This window comes from Pan paniscus, chromosome 20 (assembly GCF_029289425.2).
Source record: "Pan paniscus chromosome 20, NHGRI_mPanPan1-v2.0_pri, whole genome shotgun sequence".
In the NCBI taxonomy this organism is placed as follows: domain Eukaryota; kingdom Metazoa; phylum Chordata; class Mammalia; order Primates; family Hominidae; genus Pan; species Pan paniscus.
Window position 1 is genome coordinate 60,046,649 of NC_073269.2, and position 26,147 is coordinate 60,072,795.

Here is a 26,147-nt window from a genome sequence, read left to right on the forward strand (position 1 = left end):
TGTTTTTAAAACAACTTTCTGGGCTGGGCACGGTGGCTCACGCCTGTAATCCCAGCACTATGGGAAGCCGAGGCAGGCGGATGACTTGAGGTCAGGAGCTCAAGACCAGCCTGGCCAACATGGTGAAACCCCATCTCTACTAAAAATACAAAAAAATTAGCCTGGTGTGATGGCAGAAGCTTGTAATCCCAGCTACTCAGGAGGCTGAGACAGGAGAATCATTTGAACCTGCGGGGAGAGGTTGCAGAGAGCTGAGATCATGCCACTGCACTCTGGCGCCTGGGCGACAGAGCAAGACTCCATCAAAAAAAAAAAAACTTTCTATAGATACAATATTTATGCATATTTATGACATACATGTGATAGTTTGATACATGCACAGAATGTATAATACTCAAATTAGGGTATTTAGGATATTCACCACCTCAAACATTTATCTTTTTTTTTTCTTTTCGAGACAGAGTCTCTCTCTGTCGCCCAGGCTGGAGTACAGTGGTGTGATCTTGGCTCACTGCAACCTCTGCCTCCCGAGTTCAAGCAATTCTTCTGCCTCAGCCTCCCAAGTGGCTGGGATTACAGGTGTGCACCACCACACCCAGCTAATTTTTGTATTTTTAGTGGAGATGGGGTTTCACCATGTTGGCCAGGCTGCTCTTGAACTCCTGACCTCAGGTGATCCACCCATCTTGGCCTCCCAAAGTGTTGGGATTACAGGAGTGAGCCACTGCACCTGGCTCATTTATCGTTTGTGTTGGGAATGTTTCAAATCTTCTCTTCTAGCTGTTTTGAAATATACAATATATTGCTGTTAACTATAGTCACCCTTCTGTGCTATTGAACACTTGAACTTATTCCTTCTATCCAACTGTGTTTGTGCCCATTAACTATCCCACCCCTTCTAGCCTTTGATAACTGACTCTCTCTTTACCTTCATGAGATCTACTTTTTTAGCTCCTACATGAGCGAGAACATGAGGTTGTAAATAAAGTTTTATTCTAACACTGCCACACCTACTTGTTTACATATCAGCGATGGCTGCTTTCATGGTACAACAGCAGAGTGGGGTAGTCTCAGCAGAGATCCTACAGCCCACAAAGCTGGACGTGTTACTCTCTGGTCCTTTTGTTTTCTGCCCTCTGGTCTAGGAGTTTGCAGCTCTGGGCGTTTTGTTTTGTTTTGTTTTGAGATGGAGTCTCACTCCATTGCCCAGGCTGGAATTCAATGGCGCCATCTCAGCTCACTGCAATCTCTGCCTCCTGGGTTCAAGCGATTCTTCTGCCTCAGTCTCCCAAGTAGCTGGGATTACAGGCACCCGCCACCACGTCCAACTAATTTTGTATTTTTAGTAGAGATGGGATTTCACCATGTTGGTCAGGCTGGTCTTGAACTCTGACCTCAGATGATCCACCCACCTCGGCCTCCCAAAGTGCTGGGATGACAGGCGTGAGCCCGGCCGTTTTCTTTTTTGCTTGTTGTGCTTCCTGGAGATGCTCAATAATTCTTACATTCCTTCCTGGATAGCTGGTCAATCATTATTTATTATTTCCTTGAATTGTTCTAGGAGGAAATGTGGGGTAGAAAGAGTATGGTGGGGTTCTTGGGCATGAATAATCCATAAATAAGTCAGATTTCTTTTTAAGATGAGAAACTTAATTTTATTGATATGGACGAAGAGCAAGGGACACACAGTATCTGCATCTCCAGATTTCCGATAACCTTGGCCAGCACGACCCCCCCTCCTTTAGTGGCCAGGGCTGTCTTCTTGCTACACTTTCAGTGCCGCATATTCACGAGATCCTGGGGGCTCCTGGGTGGTGTCTGAAGCTGCCTCAGACAGGGCGCTGGTGCTTAGCTCAGCATAGGTCACTCCTTGGGGGTCTGCCGTCTTTGGAGAAAATAGATGAATATTAGAACTGAGTGTTCAATATGGCAGCCACTAGCCACACATGGCTATTGACATTTAAGTTAATTACAATTAAATTTAATTTAAAATCCAGGTCCTCAGTCACACCAGATGCATTTCTTTTTCTTTTCTGTTGTTATGACCCTTTATGCCTGTGACATCAATGGATCTGCGTAAGCCTTTTTTCATTTTTTAAAAATTTTTATTTATTTATTTATTTTGAGACAGAGTCTGGCTCTGTCGCCTAGCCTGGAGTGCGGTGGCGTGATCTCGGCTCACTGCAACCTCCGCCTCCCGGGTTCAAGCCATTCTCCTGGCTCAGCCTCCTGAGTAGCTGGGATTACAGGCGCCCACCACCACGCCCAGCTAATTTTTTGTATCTTTAGTAGAGATGGGGTTTCACTGTGTTAACCAGGATGGTCTCGATCTCCTGACCTCATGATCCGCCCGCCTCGGCCTCCCAAAGTGCTGGGATTACAGGCGTGAGCCACTGCGCCCGGCCCATGCATAAGCCTTTTAAATGGAGATTTTGGTTCCCATTAGGGGAGTTTCATGACTTGTCTAAGACCACATGGGTGATAAACAGTATTCATTTCTGTATGGGCTTAACCAGGAGGCACACACGACCAGCCCATTGTGGTGAGGGAGCTCTTGTGTAACTCCTAAGCGGGAGGACTCACCGAGAGAGATACCCTTTCCATATTGGATAAATCTGCCTCTGAGTGAGAAAGGAAAAAAAAAAATCAGTTCTCAGCTGCAGGAGTCAGAACTTAGTCTTTCTATCCGGTGATTCCCTTAAACGTCCCCTGTCCCTTACCGGCAGCCTCCTGCTCCGGAAGTTTGGAATGGCTGGTTCTGAAAGAGAGAGACACACATGAAAGGATGGGATGTGAAGATTTCGGGGAGAGGGTGAGGGCAATGGAGGGGAGAGGAAGGGAGAAGAGGGGAGAGGAAGAGAGAAGAGGGGAGAGGAGGAAGGTCACAGAATGGGCTGGGGTGGGGGCTCAGGGTGCCAATCCCGGATGTGCCAATGGGTTCCCTTGAGAATGACATGGGAACTACGTGGAGCATGAGCTATGCCAAGCATCTACCTCTTGGTGGATTCTTCAGATGATGAACCTACAAGAAATGCAGGAGGAATTTACCTACGGAGAAAATCCTTCACTCCCCCTCTCTCCCTTTGCGTTCTCTAAGCTCACCGTGCTGGCTGCATCTGTAGATGATGAAGACTGAGAGGAAGAGGAGAAGGATGGAGATGCAGCTGAAGATGGCGACAAAGATGGTTCTGGTGTCTGGAGGGGGAAGAGCAGGTCAGGGAATCAGCCTGGCTCCTGAAATCCACTGATAGGGGCGAGTCGAAAAGCTAAGAGAAGCCAGACAGATGGCCTGGCTTCCAAGCCTGGATCTCCCACCTCGGAGCTGGAACTTCCTATTGCTTTGGGGAATTTCCTTAATCTTCTCCAAGCTTCTGTTTCCCCATCTGTAAAGTGAGGATAGCAGCAGTAGCTACTTTATTGGATGGTGGGTCAGTACCTATAGAAAGGGCTGGAACAGTGCTTGGCGCATAGGAAATTCCAAAAATTCCCAGGGAATGTTCGGTGCATAGCAATGATATTGATCATTTATTGTGAGCCAGCTCTGTTCCAGGTGCTCCATATATATATATACGTGTGTGTGTGTGTGTGTATATATATAAATGTATATATATGTGTGTATATATATAAATGTGTGTATATATATAAATGTGTGTGTGTGTATATATATATATATATATATATACACACACACACACACACACTTTTTTTTTTTTTGAGATGGAGTCGTGTTCTGTCACCCAGGCTGGAGTGTGATCCTGGCTCACTGCAACCTCCACCTCCCTGGTTCAAACAATTCTCCTGACTCAGCCTCCCGAGTAGTTGGGATTACAGGCATGAGCCACTACATCTGTCTGTGTAATCACTGTCTGAAATCCACTGATAGGGGTGAGCAGAAAAGCTAAGAGAAGCCAGACAGATGGCCTGGCTTCCAAGCCTGGATCTCCCACCTTGGAGCTGGAACTTCCTCGGACCTGGACATTTCGACCAATAGACTTTGAGTAAAGCAGATGACCCACTGTCATAGGGGTGGGCCTCATCCAATCAGTTGAAGACTTTAAGACTTTAAGAGAAAAGACTGAGGTCCCCCAAGGTGGAAGGAATTCTGCCTCCAGACTCAAGCTGCAATATCAAGTCTCCCCTGGATCCCCTGCCTGCCTGCCCTGCAGATTTCAGACTTGCCAGCTCCCCACAATCACATGAACCAATCCATTAAAATCAATCTCTCTCTCCATATATGTATATACATGTATATGTTCTTTTTTTTTTTTTTTTTGAGACAAAGTCTCACTCTTGTCATCCAGGCTGGAGTGCAATAGTGCAATCTCGGCTCACTGCAAGCTCCGCCTCCCGGGTTCAAGCAATTCTCCTGCCTTAGCCTCCTGAGTAGCTGGGATTACAGGTGCCCACCACCACACCCAGCTAATTTTTGTATTTTTAGTAGAGACGGGGTTTCACCATGTTGGCCACGCTGGTCTTGAACTACTGACCTCAGGCAATCCGCCTGCCTCGGCCTCCCAAAGTGCTGGGATTACAGGCGTGAGCCACCACACCCAGCTTATATCTATATGTTCTATTGGTTCTGTTTTTCTGGAAAACCCTGGCTAACACAGACTTGATCTCAGCTCTTAACTTCAAACATATTTCCTTTTTCTTTTTTTAAAGGAGAGAGAGAGACGTGAAAGGATGGGATGTGAAGACTATGGGGAGAGGGTGAGGGCAATGGAGGGGAGAGGAGGGGAGAAGAGGGGAGAGGAGGGAGGTCACAGATGGGAGCTCAGGATGCCAATCCCAGATGTGCCAATGGGTTCCCACTGTTGCCCAGGCTAGAGTGCAGTGGTGTGATCATACTCGAATTCCTGGGCTCAAGTGGTCCTCCTCACTCGGCCTCCAGGGTAGCTGGGAGTACAGACCACCACGCCCAGCCAACTTCAAACACACTTCAATGAGCTCATTGATGCCAGGTAATGAACAGCAGTGACACGGGCATGGAAGGCGTTTAGAGTGGGGAGGGGTAGGGCTCTCTGAAGGAGACATGATTCCCCAAGACACAGAACAAGGGATCAGCTGGGAGAATTCAGGGAGGATTCCTAATAAGAACAGGGTTAGACCAGGGTAGAAAAGAATGACCAGTGGCCGGGCGTGGTGGCTCATGCCTGTAATCCTGGCACTTTGGGAGAGTGAAGTAGGTGGATCACTTGAGGTCTGGAGTTCGAGACCAGCCTGGCCAACATGGTGAAACCCTGTCTCTACTAAAAATATAAAAAATAAGCTGGGCATGGTGGCGCATGCCTGTAGTCCCAGCTACTCAGGAGGCTGAGAGAAGAGAATTGCTTGAACCTGGGAGGGGGAGGTTGCAGTGAGCCGAGATCGCATCACTGCATCATACACTCGACTGACCAAGACTCCAACTCAAAAAAGCATCCCTCTCAGGAGATAAAATTTCTACCAATTAAAAAACAAAAACAAAACAAAACAAAACAAACTAGTTCTTGAGCAATATTGCCATGCAAGTCTACATCATAGCGTTTTAAAGTCTTACAACAACCCTGCAAGGTAGTACAATTATTTCCCTCCCACTGGTGAAGGGCATGCATTCCCGTGTGACTCCTGGGATTACAACAAGGGTTGTGTCCAAAGCTCACAGCGTTGAGGAAGAGAGAGCAACCTGTTACTAAAGCTAGGCGACAGAGTCCATGCAGTTCCCCCCGTTTTTTGTTATTCTTGGCACTTTAGATTCAAGAAACACAAGTCGTGAGACTTTAAGGAGTAAGCAGCAGAAACGTGATTAAGGAAAAAAGTTGAGCAACTATAGAAGTGAGGCCCCAGAGAGGGGCTTCACCAAGACCCCCGCTATCTTTGTTAGTGTGCTTTGAGTCTGAGAATTTTTCCTAGGTGTGCAATGATCTGTGGTCACATTACAGAGCCAAGTCTGAGATGCTTCACACACCTGGTCCTCTGCACCAACAGAGGGTCTCCCATCCAGACGCTTCCCCTACTTGGTTCGCTATGTTTGCGTTGGCATTTCTACATATCTATATATAGAGAATTACCTATCTAATTTATCTATCTCGCTAATCTATCTACCATCTATCTAGGTATCTATTATCTATCTACCTATCTATCTTTATCTGTCTCTGTACCTACTTACCTATCATCTATCCAATCTATCCGTCCTATCTAATTATGACTTATCTATCTACCTACTTGCCTATCACCTATCCAATCTATCTATCCTATCATATGTAATTAACTATCTGTCTGTCTAATTTTTCTATCTTGTTAATCTATCACTTATCTAGGCATCTATGTATCTATCTTTATCTGTCTATCCACCTGCTTACCTGTTGTCTATCTAATCTATCCATCCTATCATATCTAATTATCACTTATCTATCTACCGACTTACCTATCATCTAGCTACCAAATCTATCATCTATCTAATGTATCTATCAATCATAACCAGTTATCTATCATCTCTCTATCATCTATCATCTGTATGTATGTCTATTCACCTACTATTATCTATTTAATCTATCTAGTTATCTATCTATCTATCTACCTACTTATCTAATTTTTCTATCTTGCAACTCTATCACCTATCTAGGTATCTATGTATCTATCCGTGTATCTGTATATCTATCTATCTAGCTAGCTAGCTTTATCTAGCTACCTAGTTACCTATCATCTATCTATCTAATCTATCATCTATCTAATGTATCTATCAATCATATCTAATTATCTGTCTATCTAATCATCTATCTTATCTATTATATCTAGTTACCTATCATCTAGCTAGCTAGCTAATCTATCTGTATCTATCTACCTACTTACCTATCATCTATTTATCTATCTAATCTATCATATCTAGTTATCTATCTACTTACTTATCTATCTAACCTGTTGTATCTAGTTATCTATCTACCTACTTACCTATCATCTATCTATCTAATCTGTCCATCATATCTAGCTACTTATCTACCTATCATCTATGTATCTATCTAATCTATCATATCTAGTTATCTATTTATCTTCCTATTTACCTATTATCTATCACATCTAATTATCTATCTATCCCCCTCCCTGAAATAAGGTTCTTTCTGAGCTGATCATCAGGGAGCAGCAAAAGGAGTGGGGAGTTTGAAACAAGACATACTTGAGTTCTAGTACTGGGTCTCCTACCTCCTGACTTTGTAAATGTTCCCTTCCCTTTCTGGAATACGTTATTTTTTGGTTAAATATAAGGAGGGGGCAGAGAGCTAATAATATCTAACTTGAAGAGTTAGGTAATGATGAAAAATCCTGGCTTTAAAGCACTCAGTCTAGAAACTGACTCATTGTGTAGGATAATGGGATTGTAGATATAATGATGATTTTTTTTTCACCCAATATTCCACCCACACCCATCTCTCTCTGTAACAGATTCTGTCAATGTTCCTCAACCCATGTTCCCCAGATCCCTTTCCCATTTTTATGCATTCTAGATCGTGGCTTCTTTCCCTTTCCAAAGTGAACATTTGTATCTCTTCTTTGGGGGACTGCCTGGGAGAACTCCAAACGCCTTGGAATTTACATGCCCGGGGCAAACTGCCGCTGACTGCTGTGAAGACCCCAGCTCCCTAGCCTCCGGTCTTTGACCTTCTCTGTCTCCACTGCTTTCTGCAGGATTGAGCCAAAGATACCATCTGAGGGACACAGATATCCCACACTTGTTTAATCTATTTTCCTCCCAGCCCTTCTTCCCCACTCCCTAAAATGTAATTTTCAAGCCAGGCGTGGTGGCTCACACCTGTAATCCCAGCACTTTGGGAGGTCGAGGCAGGCAGATCACCTGAGGTCAGGAGTCCGAGACCAGCCTGACCAACATGGAGAAACCCCATCTCTACTAAAAATAAAATATTAGCTGGGCGTGGTGGTGCATGCCTGTAATCCCAGCTATTTGGGAGGCTGAGGCAGGAGAATCTCTTGAACCTGGTAGGCGGAGGTTGCAGTGAGCCAAGATCACGCCATTGCACTCCAGCCTGGGCAACAAGAGCGAAACTCTGTCTCAAAACTAAATAAATAATAAATAAAATAAAACGTCACTTTCACACTAATGCTGTCTAAGAGCCTGCTTCTGGTGGAGCTGAATCAGAGAACCCCTCAAAAGCAACAATTTTTTTTTTTTTTTTGAGACAGTCTCTGTCTCCCAGGCTGGAGTGCAGTGGTACAATCTCAGCTTTGGAAACTCCACCTCTGGGGTTCAAGCAATTCTCCTGCCTCAGCCTCCCAAGGAGCTGGGATTACAAGCGCCCGCCACCTCACCCCGCTAATTTTTTATATTTCTAGTAGAGATGAGGTTTCACCATGTTGGTTAGGCTTGTCTCAAACTCCAGAGCTCAAGTGTTCTGCCCACTTTGGCCTCCCAAAGTGCTGGGATTACATGAGCCACCATGCCCGGCCATAAGCAACAATTCTATCAGTGCATCTCCAAGGACTTATGAAAACAGGGCAGGAACAGCTGCTCCTGGACTCTCAGTTTCCCCAGATGGAAGCAGAGAAACAGCAGCCTTGCCTTGTCCTTTCTGTTCTCCCCTTTTCCAGCCTACAGTATCTTTCACACAGCAATTCACTAGAAGTGAGAAGTACATTATTGCAAAATTCTCATCTTCATATGACCCCATAATCAGCTGAACTGGGTTCACCCTGAGATGTCCACAGATCCTGGCCAAATTTCGCATCAGTATTTGCAAATTGCCAGAATAAATCATAACTTGCTACGCTACTAAAGTCAGCGTGAGCAACAAGATACAGCCTGACACGGGGCATAAATGGAGGCACAGGCACCAGAAAGAAAGCCAAGTCTTGTGTGATAAAATTCATCTTCATTCTCTACATTGCGATTGAACATAGAGTCGTTTTCTAGTGTGTTTTAGGCATATAAATACAGGCTGGGGACATCATACCTGTGCTTACAGATATTTTACTTTTATTTATTTACTGAGATAGGGTCTCGCTCTGTCACCCAGGCTGGAGTGCTGTGGTGCAATCACAGTTCACTGAAGCCTCAACCTCCTGGGTGCAAACGATCTTCCTGCCTGAGCCTCCCAAGTAGCTGGGACTACAGGTGCACACCACCACGCCTGGCTAATTTTTGTATTTTTTGTAGAGATGGGATCTCACCAGGTTGTCCAGGCTAGTCTTGAACCCCTGGGCTCAAGTGATCCTCCTGCCTCATCTTCCCAAAGTCCTGGTATTAGACGTGAGCCACTGCGCCCGGCAAAGATATTTTATTCTGTTTAGAATTGTGATGATACAAATTTGAACTCAAAAAGTACATTTTAAGAAATTATATAATACCCACTGGAATGGCTATAATTTAAAAAAAGAAAAGTAAGTGTTGACAAGGATGTGGAGATATTGGAACCCACATATATTACTGGAAGGAATATAACATGATACAGCCACAATGGAAAATGATTTGGCAGTTCCTCAAAAAGTTGAACATAATAGTCACCATATGTCCTAGCAAATCCACTTCTAGGTACATACCCAAGATAATTTACAGCGCGGAGACAAACAGATACTCCTACCACAGTGTTCCAGCACCATTACTCACTTTAGCCAAGAGGTGCAGACAACACAAATGTCCATCAAAAGAAGAATGGGGCCAGGCACAGTAGCTCAAGTCTGTAATCCCAGCACTTTGGGAAGCTGAGGCGTGTGGATCACCTGAGGTCAGGAGTTCGAGACCAGCCTAGCCAACATGGTGAAACCCCCTCTCTACTAAAAATACACAAATTAGCTAGGCATGGTGACGGGCGCCTGTAGGTCCAGCTACTCAGGAGGCTGAGGCAAAAGAATCACTTAAACCTGGGAGGCGGAGGTTGCAGTGAGCTGAGATTGTGCCACTGCACTCCAGCCTGGGCGACAGAGCAAGACTCTGTCTCAAAAAAAAAAAAAAAAAAAAAAAAAAAAAAAAAAAAAAAGAATGGATAAGCAAAATGTGGTCTATCCATACAATACAATGCTTTTCACCATGACAAGAAATTAAACATTGATGCATGCTACAGTACGGACAAACTTTGAAAACATTATGCTAAAGAGAAAGGAGCTAGTCACAAAGGATCACATAGTGTATGAATCCACTTACACAAAATGTTCAGAATAGACAAAATCATAGACACAGAGAAGCATATGAATGGTTGGAAGGGCCTGGTGGGAAAGTGGGAAATGAGGAGTGACTGCTTAATGGGTACAAGATTTTCTTTTAGGGTGATGAGAATGTTCTGGAATTATGTAGTGGTGATGGTTATACTACCTCATTAACATACAAAATGCCAGTGAATTGGACACTTTACGAGGGTGAATTTTTGGACTGTGAATTATACATCAATAAAAAAAGAAAGAAAATAAATGATACAAGAGCTCAAAATAGAAAAGCTTCTCTTCCTCCTCCCCCTCACACCTCACTAGATCTCCCACCTTGTTTCTGATACTTCTGTGTTCCTCTCTCCCATTAGATTTCATATCTTTCTTAGAAAACGTTCCTGACGTGAATTGTGTTCGTAGTGCTAGGGTAGCAGACATTTCCCAAGCCTACTATCATGGAATAAAAACGTTTCAAATAGTTATCTTGCAAGAACACTTTGGAGGATACCTTTTTAAAAACCGATTATACCAGCACAGACTGCTAGCAACAACCTTCAGCAACTTTGGCTCTTTGGAGTAGGTTGCAGGAAGATTATGACTTGCTGAAAGGAAGGATGATTAAGCATCTAGATGCCAATTTATATTCTGCATTTGGCCCTTAAAGTCTGGATGAGCTCCTGTTTCAGCCGAATGCTGCCAAAAGCTCTAACTTTTTTTAATTTTTTTTTTTTTTTTTTTGGAGACAGAGTCTCACTCTGTTGCCCAGGCTGGAGGGCAGTGGTGTAATCTCGGCTCACTGCAACCTCTGCCTCCCAGGTTCAAGCAATTCTCCTGCCTCAGTCACTTGAGTAGCTGGGAATACAGGCGCCCACCATAATGCCCAGCAAATTTTTGTATTTTTAGTAGAGACAGGGTTTCACCATGTTGCCCAGGCTGGTTTCGAACTCCTGACCTCAGGTGATCCGCCCACCTCGGCCTCCCAAAGTGCTGGGATTACAGGTGTGAGCCACCTCGCCTGGCCCAAAAGCTCTAATTTTTATGAGAAACTCTGAGGACAGAATCTTAGTCAATTGTTAATGAATAAGCAACATTAGAAAAAAAACTCAATTTTCACCTATTTTTGAGAATTTTAGAGTTATAACAAACTCTTGATTATATATATTCCCGAAGTACCTACTCTGCGTAGGTCCTGGTCCTACTCCCCAAATGGGTCACTGAAAAATTCACCCCCATTATTCCCCAAATCCCACCCTAGTTTTTCATCATGTCATATGGCAAACAACGCACTCTGTGCTGTTTTACACACCAGCTTCTTCAGAACCCGGAAGCACTTTAGAGGTTATCTCCCCTCATCCTCCACCCCGCAAAACACAGCAGTTTCCCCAATAACATTGAGAAAATGGGCTTTAAAGTTCTTCTAGGCCGGGTGCGGTGGCTCACGCCTGTAATCCCAACACTTTGAGAGGCCGAGGCGGGGAAATTGCTTGAGGTCAGGAGTTTGATACCAGCCTGGCCAACATGGTGAAACCCCATCTCTACTAAAAACAAAAAACAAAAAACAAAACTGAGCTGGATATGGTGGTGGATGCCTGTAATCCCAGCTATTCGGGAGGCCGAGGCAGGAGAATTGCTTGAACCCAGAACCCAGGAAGTGGAGGTTGCAGTGAGCTGAGATTGTGCCACTTCACGCCACCCTGGGGGACAGAACAAGACTCTTTCTCAAAAAAATAAATAGGCCGGGTGCGGTGGCTCACGCCTGTAATCCCAGCACTTTGGGAGGCTGAGGCAGGCAGATCACAAGGTCAGGAGTTCGAGACCAGCCTGGCCAACATGGTGAAACCCCGTCTCTACCAAAAATACAAAAATTAGCTGGGTGTGGTGGCGCGTGCCTGTAGTCCCAGCTACTCGGGAGGCTGAGGCAGGAGAATTGCTTGAATCCGGGAGGCGAAGGTTGCAGTGAGCTGAGATTGCGCCACTGCACTCCAGCCTTGGTGACAAAGTGAGACTCTATCTCAAAAAACAAACAAACAAATAAATAAATAAATAAATAAAAATAAAGTTCTCCTTGTGCACTTTAAGCAAAGGTGATCATGAAGCAGATCTCATTGGGAAAAACATCTCCTTTCTAATTATCTTACCTGTTTTCATTGAGGGAGCTTCAAGTTCATCGTGTTTATCTAGAAAATAGGAGGGAAGAAAAGGAATTACACTAATCATACAGGAACCTTGGGGACAGGAGTCCTCACGTCCTACTTATAGACTTCCTGTTCTTCTTTGGGAAGCAGAAAAGAGAATGGCTTCTCCATTCCCTAGATGCTCCCTGGGTCCTCAGAGCATGGACAGAGCCTCAGATTACTCTTCTTAATACTCCTGGAGTTTGATAGTATTTTTAATAACAAAAATATTTATGAATGACACTGCTAACGCCCCCTCCAGTTTGATTCCTTGCCAGTCTTCTCTATCTTGACAAAGAACACCATTCACCCAAATTCTTTCTTTCTTTTATTTTTTTTGAGTCTTGCACTGTTACCCAGGCTGGAGTGCAGTGGCATGATCTCAGCTCACTGCAACCTCCGCCTCCCGGGTTCAAGAGATTCTCCTGCCTCGGCCTTCCAAGTAGCTGGGATAACAGGTGCCTGCCACCACACCCTGCTAATTTTTGTATTTTTGGTAGAGACGGGGTTTCACCATGTTGGCCAGGCTGGTCTCAAACTCCTGGCCTTAAGTGATCAACCTGCCTTGGCCACTCAGAATACTGGGATTCCAGGCATGAGCCACTGCGCCCGGCCTATATTTCTATCTCCACAGTGGCACCATTTAGTCTAAGTTAAAATATCACCTACTTGGCCGGGCGTGGTGGCTGACGCCTGTAACCCCAGCACTTTGGGAGGCCGAGGCGGGCGGATCACAAGGTCAGGAGATCGAGACCATCCTGGCTAACACGGTGAAACCCCATCTCTACTAAAAATACAAAAAGTTAGCCAAGCGTGGTGGCGGGTGCCTGTAGTCCCAGCTACTCGGGAGGCTGAGGCAGGAGAATGGCGTGAACCCGGGAGGCAGAGCTTGCAGTGAGCTGAGATCGCACCACTGCACTCCAGCCTGAGTGACAGAGCCAGACTCCGTCTCAAAAAAATAAATAAATAAAAATAAAATGAAATAAAATAAAATATCACCTACTCACCAGTCCCTGGTAACCACCAGTATACTCTCTGCTTCTGTGAGTTTGGCTTTTTTAGACTACGCATATGAGTGAGATCCTGCAGAATTTGTCTTTCTGAGTCCGGCTTATTTTGTTTAGCATGATATATGCGGAGATGTTGATGAAAGGGTATAAATTTCCAGTTCTAAGATGAAGAAGTTCAGGGGCTCAGCATGGTGGCAATGGATGTGCTAATTAATTTGACCGTGATAATCATTACACAATGTACAGGTGGATCAAATCATCAGATTGTATACCTTGAATATATACAATCTTCATTTGTCAATTTGATATTTTTAAATTTAAAAAGTCATATTGCCTGAAATGCACCAACTCTTACTACATCTAATCCCTTACTTTCCAAAAGCAGCCAGAGGCCGGGCATGATGGCCTGTGCCTGTAATCTCAGCTGCTTGGGAGGCTGAGGTGGGAGGATTACCTGGGCCTGGGAGGTCAAGGCTGCAGTGAGCTGTGATCGCACCACTGCACTCCAGCCTGGGCAACCGAGTGGGACCCTGTCTCAAAAAAAAAAAAAAAAAAAAAAAAGCAGCCAGTGACCGTTCAAGCATATAAATCAAATCATGCCATCCTCCAGCTCAACTTCATCAGTGGGTTCCTGTTCTTTCAAAGCAGACTCTAGGACCAGTTCAAACACCCACAAGATCCTAGATGCTCTAGGCCCTGCCTTATGTCCTCCTTTCTGTGTCTCAATCATTCCAGGAACACTCACACTTCTGAGACTTTGCTTTTGCTGCTCTCTCTCCCTGGAGGGCTGTTCTCCAGATATTGGTGTGGTTGGGTCATTCTCATCCTTCATGCTTGTGGCAGATAGACCCTAAGGGGGCACTCAGGAGACTCAGGGGCCCTGCTTACTGGTGTTCATGTCTTTGTCTAATCCCCTCACCTTGAGTGTGGAGATCTGTGACTTTCTTCTCACCAATAGCTATGGTAAAGGTGATGGGATGTTATGCTCTTGATTATGTTACATTACATAAAACTCTGTTTGATAGGGCATTTGCTCTCTCTTTCTTCTCTCTCTCTCAATCTCTCTTCTTGCAAGTGCTGCAGAATCAGTCTAGCATGAATCCTACAGCTGTAAAGAACCAGATATTGCTAGCGACCACAGGAGTGGAGAAATGGACCCTTCCCCGGTCAAGCCTCCAGATGAGCCAGATGAGAACACAGCCCTGGTTGACACCTTGATTGCATCCTTATGAGACCCAAAGCAGAGGACTCAGCTAAGCTGTGCCTGGACTCCTGACCCACATCAACTGTGAGATAATAAATAGGTGTTTCAGGCTGCTAAATTAGTGGTAATTTGTTATGCAGCCGTAGATCACTAATACAATGCCTCTCACAGTTATTCTCCATCTATAATGTGTTTTTTAATTACTCTGATAGCTTGCTCTTCTTTCTTTCTTTCTTCCAAAGAAGAATGTGAGCTCCTGTTGGCCAGAGACCTGGTCTGTCTCAGTTCCTACAATATGCTCAGGATCTACCAAAGTATCTGAATTTGTAGGGTGAATGGGCAGCTATTTTTGTGCCAGGTATTTTGCATTAATTTTTTTTTTTGCAATGGAAGCATTTGTATGCCCATTTTGTAATAAGTAAAAAGTAGTATAATAAAAAAGTAAAAAGTAGTATAATAAAGTGATTTGCAAAGCAGCAAACAGATTGTATGTGGAAGGCTGACCTGGAAAATCAACCACTGGAAATTGATACTATAGCCTGTCTTGTGATGTAATGGTACAGCTGCGATAGAGGTGAAGAAATTAGGAAATAGTAGATGATATGCCAGAGAACATAATTGGGAAATGGCAAATAATCGCCAGGCTTTTAGGGCTAAAGTGTGGGTGCAAAAATTCTTAAGACTACAAGAATGAGTTATGGGGAATACAATTTGAAATCAATATCAAAGTGATGAGCACTTTGTTGGAGTATCATTGATCAAGAGCCTCAGAAAGAGGGTAAATCAGAGGTGAAACATTAAGTATTCAGTTACTCATCATGCCCCAAGCCCAGGCTAAGTCATTGGTGTGGACCCACAGCTACTTCTACACTACACTGATGACTGTAAAGTCTCTCCAGGGATTTCCCATGATATGGCAGGACTGACCTACTGGAAGCAACTGCGGTCAGTTGAGAGGTATTGTTTAGTGACTAATAAATGAATGGATGAATGGATGGATGGATGGATGGATGGATGGATGGATATATGGATAGGTCGGTGGGGGTGAGTGAATGGGTGAAAGGGTGGATGAGTGGATGAATGGGTGGAAGGATGGACAAATGAGTGGCTGGGTAAATAGATGGGTAGGTAGGTAGATAGATGGATGAAGGGGTGGGTGGACAGATGAATGGAAGGGTTGGTGGTTGGATGGATTAATGGATAGATGAATGGATGGATGGATGGATGGATGGATGGATGGATGGATGAGTTGATGGATAGATGGATAAGTGAGTGGATGGATGGGTGAATGAGTGGGTAGGAGAGTGGATGGGTTGGTAGGTGGGTAGATGGGTGGGTGGGTTGATAGATGGGTAGGTAGATTGATAGACGGATGGGTGGGTAGATTGATAGATGGATGGGTGGGTAGATAAATGGGTAAATGAAAGCGATGCAAAATTATTCTTTATCCCTCTTCCTTGGGATCTCAAGTCATTTATGTTACAATCCTCCCACGTGCATCTTCTCACCGTGGTCCTCATCATTTTTTTTTCAGTTACCTGCACCATGCCTGCCATACTTGTCCACACAATAGGATCTCTTAGCCCCACAATCCATTATTTGCCATTCCTACATCCCTCATGGAGCACTGGACACTCTTTCTGGCTTTCCTTCTCTGGCATAATGAAATATAAATTTTCATTTATGTCTGAATAGAATTGTGAAGCTCATTGTTTTTGTGAAACCGGGGAGGTCACCTAATCTCTATGAGCAAAAAAAGTTAGTAACACAACCACCCTCATAGGAAGTGAAGACTGAATGAGTTAGTGGAGGCAAGCTACCTGTCGTGGAGACAGGAACATAGAAAATGCTGGATACATGTCAAATGCCAGTGTTATCACTCTATCCTCACCTGTCACCCAGATCTCCAGCTTGTTGCTGGGGAAGGAGGCCAAGTGTGATGAGTTGCTCAGGTAATACACACAGCTGTAGTTTCCACTGTCATTACTTGTCACGTTCCAGAGCATGAAATCAGTCTGGTTTTTTCTTACTTGCCTGACTTGTAATGGTTCTGGGATCCCCATTTTCAGCAGAGCAATTACAATACATTCGGTTCCATTGTATGGAGTGAGACATCGAAGTGTCCTGAGACCTGGAGTCATCCCAGGGTCTACATTGACTGAGAGCAAAGGTTCTGGGAGTGATCCTGAAGAGGACAAGGCAATGGAGGTAAAGAGAAGGGCCAGGGCTTTTCCATTTTCTACTGCACTTGGGGACTATCTCATCCATCTCTCTGTATTAACCATGTCTTTCATCTTCCGCATTTGATGCTTTAACGTCTTGGGGCCTTGCTGCCCTTGGTGGGACCTCCCCTCGCAGGGTTAATTTCTAGAGCCAGTAAACAACTTGTCCTCAAGGATGTCCCTCAAATGCAAGCCAATAGATCCAGAGCCCACACTCTCAACCACCTTCATTATGGGGCTCTCACACTCAAGGTCAATGTTGTCCTCTCCTAATCACCCCAGGTCCAAGAACTAGACAACCAGGGACAGCCTCTACACCCCAAAGCCAATTCTTTTTTTCTTTTTCTTTTCTTTCTTTCTTTTCTTTTCTTTTTTTTTTTTTGTTTTTTTTTTTTGAGACAGGTTCTCATTCTATCACCCAGGCTTGAGCACAGTGGCATGATCTTGGCTCACGGCAGCCTCTGCCTCCGGGGTTCAAGCAATTCTCGTGCCTCAGCCTCCCAAGTAGCTGAAAGCACAGGTGCACACCACTACACCCAGGTAATTATTGTATTTTTGTAGAGATGGGGTTTCGCCATGTTACCCAGGCTGATGTCAAACTCCTGACCTCAGGTGATCCGCCCTCCTAGGCCTCCCAAAGTGCTAGGATTACAGGCATGAACCACCACACCTGGCCAACTCTAATCTTGTTCTCCCCACAAAATACAGTCAAAGCTCTGGTCCACAGTTCTTCCTCCTCCCTCTGCCCCTGATTGACCCTGGTGCTTCCCCCCATACCCCACCCCCAGTATAGCCTTCCTCCTCCTCTTGGGAACTGTAACAAACCATCTTTTCCATGGCAATCATCACTTGGTCTGTCAGTCTTACCATACCCCAATTTTCTATTAACTGACCATATTCTACACCACCCTCCCACATCCACATCATTGGGACCCTCTCAGAATCCCTGATGAGAATCTTGCCCCACATTCGGTTCCCATTTCCACATTGAAGGTGTTGCATCTATCCTTCTTCTTCTTTTTTTTGTTTTTTTTTTAGACGGAGTCTTGTTCTTTCATCCAGGCTGCAGTGCAGTGGCACAATCTCAGCTCATTACAACCTCTGCCTTCTGGGCTCAAGGGATTCTCCTCCTGCCTCAGCCTCCCTAGTAGCTGGGATTACAGGCGCCTGCCACCACGCCCAGCTAATTTTTGTATTTTAAGTAGAGGTGAGGTTTCACCATGTTGGCCAGGCTGGTCTCGAACTCCCAACCTCAAGTGATCTGCCCACGTCTGCCTCCCAAAGTGCTGGGATTACAGGCATGAGCCACTGCGCCGTGCCTGGCCTGCATCTATCTTTCTGTCTCCTAGATTCCTTCTTCCCCAGCCATGTCCCACGACAGGAAAAGAAATACGTGCATCAGGCAGGCTTTGGTGACTCACGCCTGTAATCCCAGCACTTTGGGAGGCCAAGGCAGGAGGATCACCTGAGCTCAGGAGTTCAAGACCAGCCTGGGCAACATAGATCCTGTCTCAACAAGTAATTTAAAAATTAGCCAGGCATGGTGGTGCTTGCCTGTACTCCCAGCTACTTGGGAGGCTGATGTGGGAAAATTGCTTGAGCCTGGGAGGTCGAGGCTGCAGTGAATTGTGTTCATGCCACTGCACTCCTGCCTGGGTGACAGAGCGAGATTCTGTCAAAAAAAAAAAGCAGCCGAGCGCAGTGGCTCACTCCTGTAATCTCAGCACTTTGGGAGGCTGAGGTGGGCAGATCACTTGAGGTCAGCAGTTCGAGATCAGCCTGGCCAACATGGTAAAACCCTGTCTCTACTAAAATACAAAAATTAGCCGGGTGTGGTGGCGCACCCCTGTAGTTCCAGCTACTCGGGAGGCTGAGGCAGGTGAATTGCATGAACCCAGGAGGCGGGGGTTGCGATGAGCTGAGATCATGCCACTGTACTCCAGCCTGGGCAACAGAGCAAGACTCCCTCTCAAAAAAAAAAAAAAAAAAAAGCTGGGTGTGGAGGTTCACGTTTATAATCCCAGCCCTCTGGGAGGCCGAGGCAGATGGATCACTTGAGGTCAGGAGTTTGAGATCAACCTCACCAATACGGTATAACCTCATCTTTATTAAAAATACAAAAATTAGGCCGGGCGCGGTGGCTCACGCCTGTAATCCCAGCACTTTGGGAGGCCGAGGCAGGTGGATCACAAGGTCAGGAGATGGAGACCATCCTGGCTAACATGGCGAAACCCCATCTCTACTAAAAACACAAACAATTAGCCGGGCGTGGTGGCGGGCGCCTGTAGTCCCAACTACTCGGGAGGCTGAGGAGGGAGAATTGCTTGAACCCAGGAGGCAGAGGTTGCAGTGAGCCGAGATCGTGCCACTGCACTCCAGCCTGGGAGACACAGCAAGACTCTGTCTTAAAAAAAAGCAAAGCCAAACCAAAGAAATGTGTGCATCAAAGAGTACATCTGCCCTTCTCACCTGTGACCACCAGCTGCAAGTGTTCACTGCTTTCTGACCACTCATGGGAGGCTGCTGTCTTGTAGGCACAAAAGTACCTCCCAGCATCCTTAGGCTTCAGGTCCGTGAAGGGGAATTCAGCTTCCTTTTCTGCCGAGCTCTGTTCCTGCTTGTACCCAGAGTCGTTCACCTTGCGCAGCACAAACGTCACATTCTGGGAATGAGCCTGACACTTCAGGGTCACATTGCTCTCGGCTTCAACCACCGAGCTGGGCCAGGCGTGGAGGGAGGGCTTGGGCGGTTTCTCTGGAAACAATTCAGAGTTAATTTGAGTATAGAATTCAGACGATTAAAGGAAAAGGTCATGAAGCGTGGGATGCAGGAATAAATAAAGTTTAAGTAGGAGAAAACTCACCATTCTTTTTCTCATCTTCGTAGCCCAGACACAGCCCTGGAAGAGAAATCTCAATGAGAGAAAAATTATGTGCTTGTCCTTGAGTACAAATCCAGCAGAGAACGTATGACTAGCTCTTTATAGGTCTGATATATATATATATATATATATATATAATGTATATATGTATTATATATAATAAATGTATTAAGTATATGTACACATATTACACATAATACATATATAAATATAATACATATATTAAATATATGTATTACATATATGTATATATTTTTGGCAGATATCTCCCCAGACTTACCTCTTACTTTTGTTCCATTGTTTGTCATTCAGAAGCTACGTGTATGGAGAAAATTCCAGCAACTTCTTCTTTCTTTTTTTTTTTTTTTTTGAAATGTAGTCTTGCTCTGTTGCCCAGGCTGGAGTGCAATGACATGATCTCAGTTCACTGCAACCTCCGCCTCCCAGGTTCAAGCAATTTTCCTGCCTCAGCCTCCCGAGTAGCTGGGACTACAGGCATCCGCCACCACGCCTGGCTAATTTTTGTATTTTTAGTAGAGACAGGGTCTCACCATGTTGGCCAGGCTGGTCTTGAACTCCTGACCTCAGGTGATCCACACGCCTCGGCCTCCCAAAGTGCTGGGATTACAGGCGTGAGCCACTGCCCCCGGCCCAGCAACGTTTTCTGATGTATTGAATTGCTTTCACAAGTAATCCTTTCACCATCTAGAAATTGTTCAACATTCACCCATGCTTTTTTCTGGTATTTTCTGTGATTGCAGTGTTTTGTTTTGTTTTGAGACAGAGTCTCGCTGTGTCACCCAGGCTGGAGTGCAGTGGTGCAATCTCAGCTCACTGCAACCTCCTCCACCCCCTGGGTTCAAGTGGTACTCGTACCTCAGGCTCCAGAGTAGCTGGGACTACAGGTGTGTGCCATCGTGCCCAGCTAATTTTTGTTGTTTTTGTAGAGATGGGGTTTCACCATATTGCCCAGGCTGGTCTCAAACTCCTGAGCTCAAGTGATCCACCCGCCTCAGCCTCCCAAAGCGCTGGGATTACAGGCATGAGCCACTGCACACGGCCTGATTGCAGTTTTTACCGTTGCCACTTAAATAATGCAAAGGTTATTTTATCGTGGAGTGAGAGTGGTGGGTTTTATTTTTTATTTTTATTTTTCGAGATGGAGTCTCGCTCTGTCACCCAGGCTAGAGTGCAGTGGCACGATCTCGGCTCACCGCAAGCTCTGCCTTCCGGGTTCACGCCATTCTCCTGCCTCGGCCTCCCGAGTAGCTGGGACTACAGGCACCCGCCACCACGCCCAGGTAATTAATTTTTTTGTATTTTTAGTAGAGACGGGGTTTCACCATGTTAGCCAGGATGGTCTTGATCTCCTGACCTTGTGATCCACCCGCCTTGGACTCCCAAAGTGCTGGGATTACAGGCATCAGCCACCGCGCCCGGCCGAGAGGAGGGTTTTCTTGCTCAATTCCAATAGAGAGAATCTGCTCCCCCTTCCCCGTGTCTTCTGGTCCCAAATACTCTCCTCACTTTAGCTTTGGTTTCCACTTACATTATCCCCTCCCTCTTCTATATTCTGTTCTCTACATTCCCTGCTGGGAAGGGAGCGTCTTAAACTTGGATGGAAAATGGGATGTCAGTCATGGGGCTTGTTTCAGGGTGAAGTTACGTAGAATTTAGGTAGAAATTCTCTAGAGCCACGACAGTGTCTCAGGACATTGGTTCCTTGTTGACACAGGTGCCGATACAGAACGTGACCCCTCACCAAGCTTCACCACAGAGGAATGAGGTGGAGGCCTCACGATGGACCAAAGCTGCGTTGGCAGCGAGATTAGCTGGGATTGGCAGGTAGGAAACAGCCTCTGGGTGGGCAGGGCATCCTAGGACTTAGGCTCTCTTTTGAGACCCTCCCCAAATCCCGCTTTTAGACTCATGTCATCTCATCTCTGCTATCCACCCATCATCTGTTCAAACAGTGATTCCTATATTCTTTTTCTTTTTGAGACAGTGTCTCACTCTGTGGCCCAGGCTGGAGTGCCAGGGTGCAGTCATAGCTCACTGCAGCCTCAACCTCCTGGGCTCAAGTGATCCGCCCATCTCAGCCTCCCAAATAACTGGGACTACAGACATGCACCACCACGCCCGGCTGATTTTTAAATTTTTTTGTAGAGATGAGGACTCAGTATGTTGCCCAGGCTGGTCTCGAACACCTGAGTTCAAGCGATTCTCCCACCTTGGCCTCCCAACATGCTGGGATTACAGATGTGAGCTACCTGCACCCAGCCCAATTCCCATATTCTTTTTCTTTTTTTTCTTTTTTTTTTGACATGGAGTCTCCCTCTGTCACCCAGGCTGGAGGGCAGTGGTGCTATCTTAGCTCACTGCAACCTCTGCCTCCCAGGTTCAAGCGATTTTCCTGCCTCAGCCTCCCGAGTAGCTGGGATTACAGGTCCTTGCCACCATGCCCAGCTAATTTTTGTATTTTTAGTGGAGATGGGGTTTCACCATGTTGGCCAGTCTGGTCTCAAACGCCTGACCTCAAGAGATCTGCCCGCCTGGGCCTCCCAAAGTCCTGAGATTACAGGCGTGAGCCACCACACCTGGCTGATTTGTGTTTCTTGAAAAGAGAAGTTCAAGTTGTAACTCCCAGGACCTGCGAATGTGACCTTATTTGAAAATAGCATTGTCTGATCTTTGCAGATGTAATTAATTAAACTAAGATGCGGTCATACCGGAGTAGGCTGTGTATCTAATCCAATATAACTTACAAGAAGAGAAAAAGAGAGACAGAGACACGCAGAAGGAAGACGGCCATGCGAAGACAGAGGCAGAGAGGCCAGGCTGCAATCGTAGTGCTTTGGGATGCCAAGATAGGAGAATTGCTTGAGCCCAGGAGTTGGAGACTAGCCTGGGCAATATAGCAAGACCCCATCTCTAAAACAGAAATTATTTTAATTAGTCCAACATGGTGGCGTGCACCTGTAGCCCTAGCTGCTCAGAAGGCTGCGGGGGGTGGGAGGGTACTGCTTGAGCTCAGGAGGTTGAGGCTGCAGTGAGCTATGGTGGTACCACTGCACTCCGGCCCGGGCAACTGAGTGAGACCCTGTCTAAAAAAAAAAAGAAAAAACAGAGCCAACGATTGGAGTGATGCATCTACAAGTTAAAGAATGCCGGGAGCGCTGGCTCACGCCTGTAATCTCAACAGTTTGGGAGGCTGAGGCGGGCAGATCACCTGAGGTCAGGAGTTCGAGACCAGCCTGGCCAACGTGGTGAAATCCTGTCTCTACTAAAAATACAAAAATTAGCCAGGCATGGTGGCCCATGCTTGTAATCCCAGCTACTTGGGAGGCTAAGGCAGGAGAATTGCTTGAACCCAGGAGGTGGAGGTTGCAGTGAGCCAAGATCATGCCACTGCACTCTAGCCTGGGTGACAGAGCAAGACTCCGCCTCAAGAAAAAAAAAAATGCCAAGAATTGTCAGCCATCACTAGAAGAGGGGCATAAAACAGACGCTCCTTCATAGTCCTCAGAAGGAATCAACATTGCAAACCCCTTGGTTTCAGACTTCTCATCTCCCCAACTTAAAGCAATTCTAATTGCTTTAAGCCACCAGGCTTGTAGTACTTTGGTATGGCAGCCATTGGGGGATGAGGTCAGTCTCCTGGTTGCCCAGCTTACTGTGCTCAGCAGCTGGAGGCTTGGGTATGAGCCCGATAGTCATCTCTAAGGCACAAATAGCCGGGTGCAGTGGCTCACACCTGTAATCCCAGCACTTTAGGAGGTTGAAGTGGGTAGATCACCTGAGTTCAGGAGTTTGAGACCAGCCTGGCCAACATGGTGAAACCCCATCTCTACTAAAAATACAAAAAATTAGCCAGGCGTGGTGGCGTGTGCCTGTAATCCCAGCTTCTCGGGAGGCGGAGGCAGGAGAATCGCTTGAACCCAGGAGGTGGAGGTTGCAGTGAGCCGAGATCACACCACTGCACTCCAGCCTGGGAGACAAAGCAAGACTCTGTCAAAAAAAAAAAATGCTCATCTAAGGTGCAAATGTGTATAGGAGACGAGCATTACCCCACAAGGAAGGGCTGCACCCAGAAAAGGAGGAAGGAACTGAAGCAGATGAAGCACGTCGATGTCCACCGCACCCCCCGTGCACCAGGGAGGAACTGGGGCCTTAGGGAGGTGGAGCTCTGCTGGGTCAAGCCTAGAGTTTCTATGTAGTGAAGCCGAGATTATAACCCAGGTCATCCGTTTCACAGTGTGAGCTCTGTCTGAATACATCAGGTTCAATTGGAGGATGGTTAAAATCAGCCTAAGAATCGAGCTGGTCAGAAAATTGTCTTCTTGGGGCCAGGTGTGGTGGCTCACGCCTGTAATCCCAGCACTTTGGGAGGCCAAGGCGGGCGGATCACCTGAGGTCAGGGGCTCGAGACCAGCCTGACCAACATGATGAAACCCCGTCTCTACCTAAAATACAAAAGTCAGCCGGGTGTGGTGGCCTGCACCCGTAGTCCCACCTACTTGGGAGGCTGAGGCAGGAGAATCGCTTGAACCTGGGAGACGGAGGTTGCAGTGAGCCCAGATCACGCCATTGCACTCCAGCCTGGGCTACAGAGTGAGACTCTGTCTCATAAATACATACATACATACATACATACATACATACATACATACATAAGAGAGAGAAGAAAATTGTCTTTTTGCCCACAGCCTTGCACCCTGTAGATCCCTAAGCCCAGCCCTCCTCTATTCCGACGGAGGAGGATGGCAGTACTGCAGTATTTAGAGGCTGCAGACTCGGAGACCCCACCGCAGCTCTGCATTTCCCAGCGGAGTCTGTCCCCGTGTCTCTGCAGCGTGGCCTCCTCGTCGCTTGCATGTGGGCGGCAGAACTCACAGAACCCACAGCCCAGACCCACCCACCGCAGGTGTGCAACGCCTGGAAGTCATTACTTCCACACACCGCATTTCCACCTGGACTGCCACCCCCACACGAGTTTTTCTCATCAGCCCAAGCCCATTCGTCCCAGTCCTGGAGACTCACCGAGGCAAAGCAGGGAGAGGAATTCTGCGGTCATAGCGTCCCTTCTGCCAGAACCAAGGCCCCGCCTTCGGTTTTACCCTTCAGAGGCGGAGCGGGACTGGGCCGGCCGCAGCTCTCCGGCTGCCCGGTTCGTCCCCAGGATGTGCAGATAGAGGAGGTTTTGCTCTGACACTCTGGTTCTCTGCCCCACTCTTGCAGTTTCCTTCTCACAACCGACTCAGGAAACAAGAAGCCGTCGATGATAACTTCTTCCCCATGAATCCGGTGTGTGTGGCCCCACCCGCCCGAGCTGTGCCCTACCTTATCTGAAGTTCTGCCAAGAGTTTTCTGTAAATGTAATTTTTTATTTTAAAACACTAATACCGGCCGGACGCGGTGGCTCACGCCTGTAATCCCAGCACCTTGAGAGGCTGAGGCGGGCGGATCACCTGAGGTCGGGAGTTCAAGACCAGCCTGACCAAAATGGAGAAACCCCCGTGTCTACTAAAAATACAAAATTAGCCAGGCATGGTGGTGCATGCCTGTAATCCCAGCTACTCCGGAGGCTGAGACAGGAGAATGGCTTGAACCCAGGAGGCGGAGGTTGCTGTGAGCCAAGATTGCGCCACTGCACTCCAGCCTGGGCATCAACGGCGAAACTGTCTCAAACAAGCAAACAAACAAATATTAATACCTATAGCTTTATAGCTTCCTGTGTACCCACTAGCCAGCTCCCCACAATGTTAACCTTTTTTTTGGCGGGGGGGGGGGGGGGGCGGGGACAGAGTCTTGCTCTGTCACCCAGGCTGGAGTGCAGTGGCGCAATCTCGGCTCACTGCAACCTCTGCCTCATGGGTTTAATGATTCTCCTGCCTCAGACTCCCAAGTAGCTGGGATTACAAGCATGCACCACCACACCCAGCTAATTTTTTGTAGGGATGGGATTTCACCATGTGGGCCAGGCTGGTCTTGAACTCCTGGTCTCAAGTGACTCGCCCACCTCAGCCTCCCAAAGTGCTGGGATTACAGGCATAAGCCACTGTGCCCGGCCAATGGTAATCTCTTATAACTACAGTACTTTATTTTTTTTTTTTTTTTTTTGAGACAGAATCTCTGTTGCCCAAGCTGGAGTGCAGTGGTTCAATCTTGGCTCACTGCAACCTCTGCCTCCCGGGTTCAAGCGATTCTCCTGCCTCAGCCTCCCAAGTTGCTGGGATGACAGGCGCCCGCCACCACTCTTGGCTAATTTTTTTTGTTCTTTTTAGTAGAAACGAGGTTTTGCCATGTTGCCCAGGCTGGTCTCAAACTTCTGACCTCAGGCGATCCGCCTGCCTCGGCCTCCCAAACTGCTGGGATTACAGGCGTGAGCCACCGCGCCCGGCGTATGGTACATTTTCAAAACCAGAGACTTTGCACTGGCACCACACGTTTAACCAGGTTCCAGAGGTCACTCAGATCTCACCAGTTTCGGCATAATTCGTTTCTCTTTTTCTCTTCCTCTTCCTTCTA

At 46.5% G+C, this 26,147-nt stretch overlaps 1 protein-coding gene across 1 annotated transcript; it reads right to left on the bottom strand.

Annotated features, from left to right (window-relative positions):
• Positions 1-842: 842 nt before the first annotated feature.
• VSTM1 (V-set and transmembrane domain containing 1) lies at positions 843-24,693 on the bottom strand. Its single transcript, XM_055102871.2, has 9 exons — positions 24,660-24,693; positions 19,602-19,679; positions 19,208-19,492; positions 12,267-12,305; positions 3,103-3,195; positions 2,995-3,022; positions 2,721-2,758; positions 2,584-2,621; positions 843-1,885 (listed from the first exon to the last, which is right to left on the bottom strand). Exons 1-9 carry the CDS (start codon positions 24,691-24,693, stop codon positions 1,766-1,768), a joined length of 753 nt encoding a protein of 250 aa, XP_054958846.2. The 3' UTR covers positions 843-1,765.
• Positions 24,694-26,147: the final 1,454 nt, after the last annotated feature.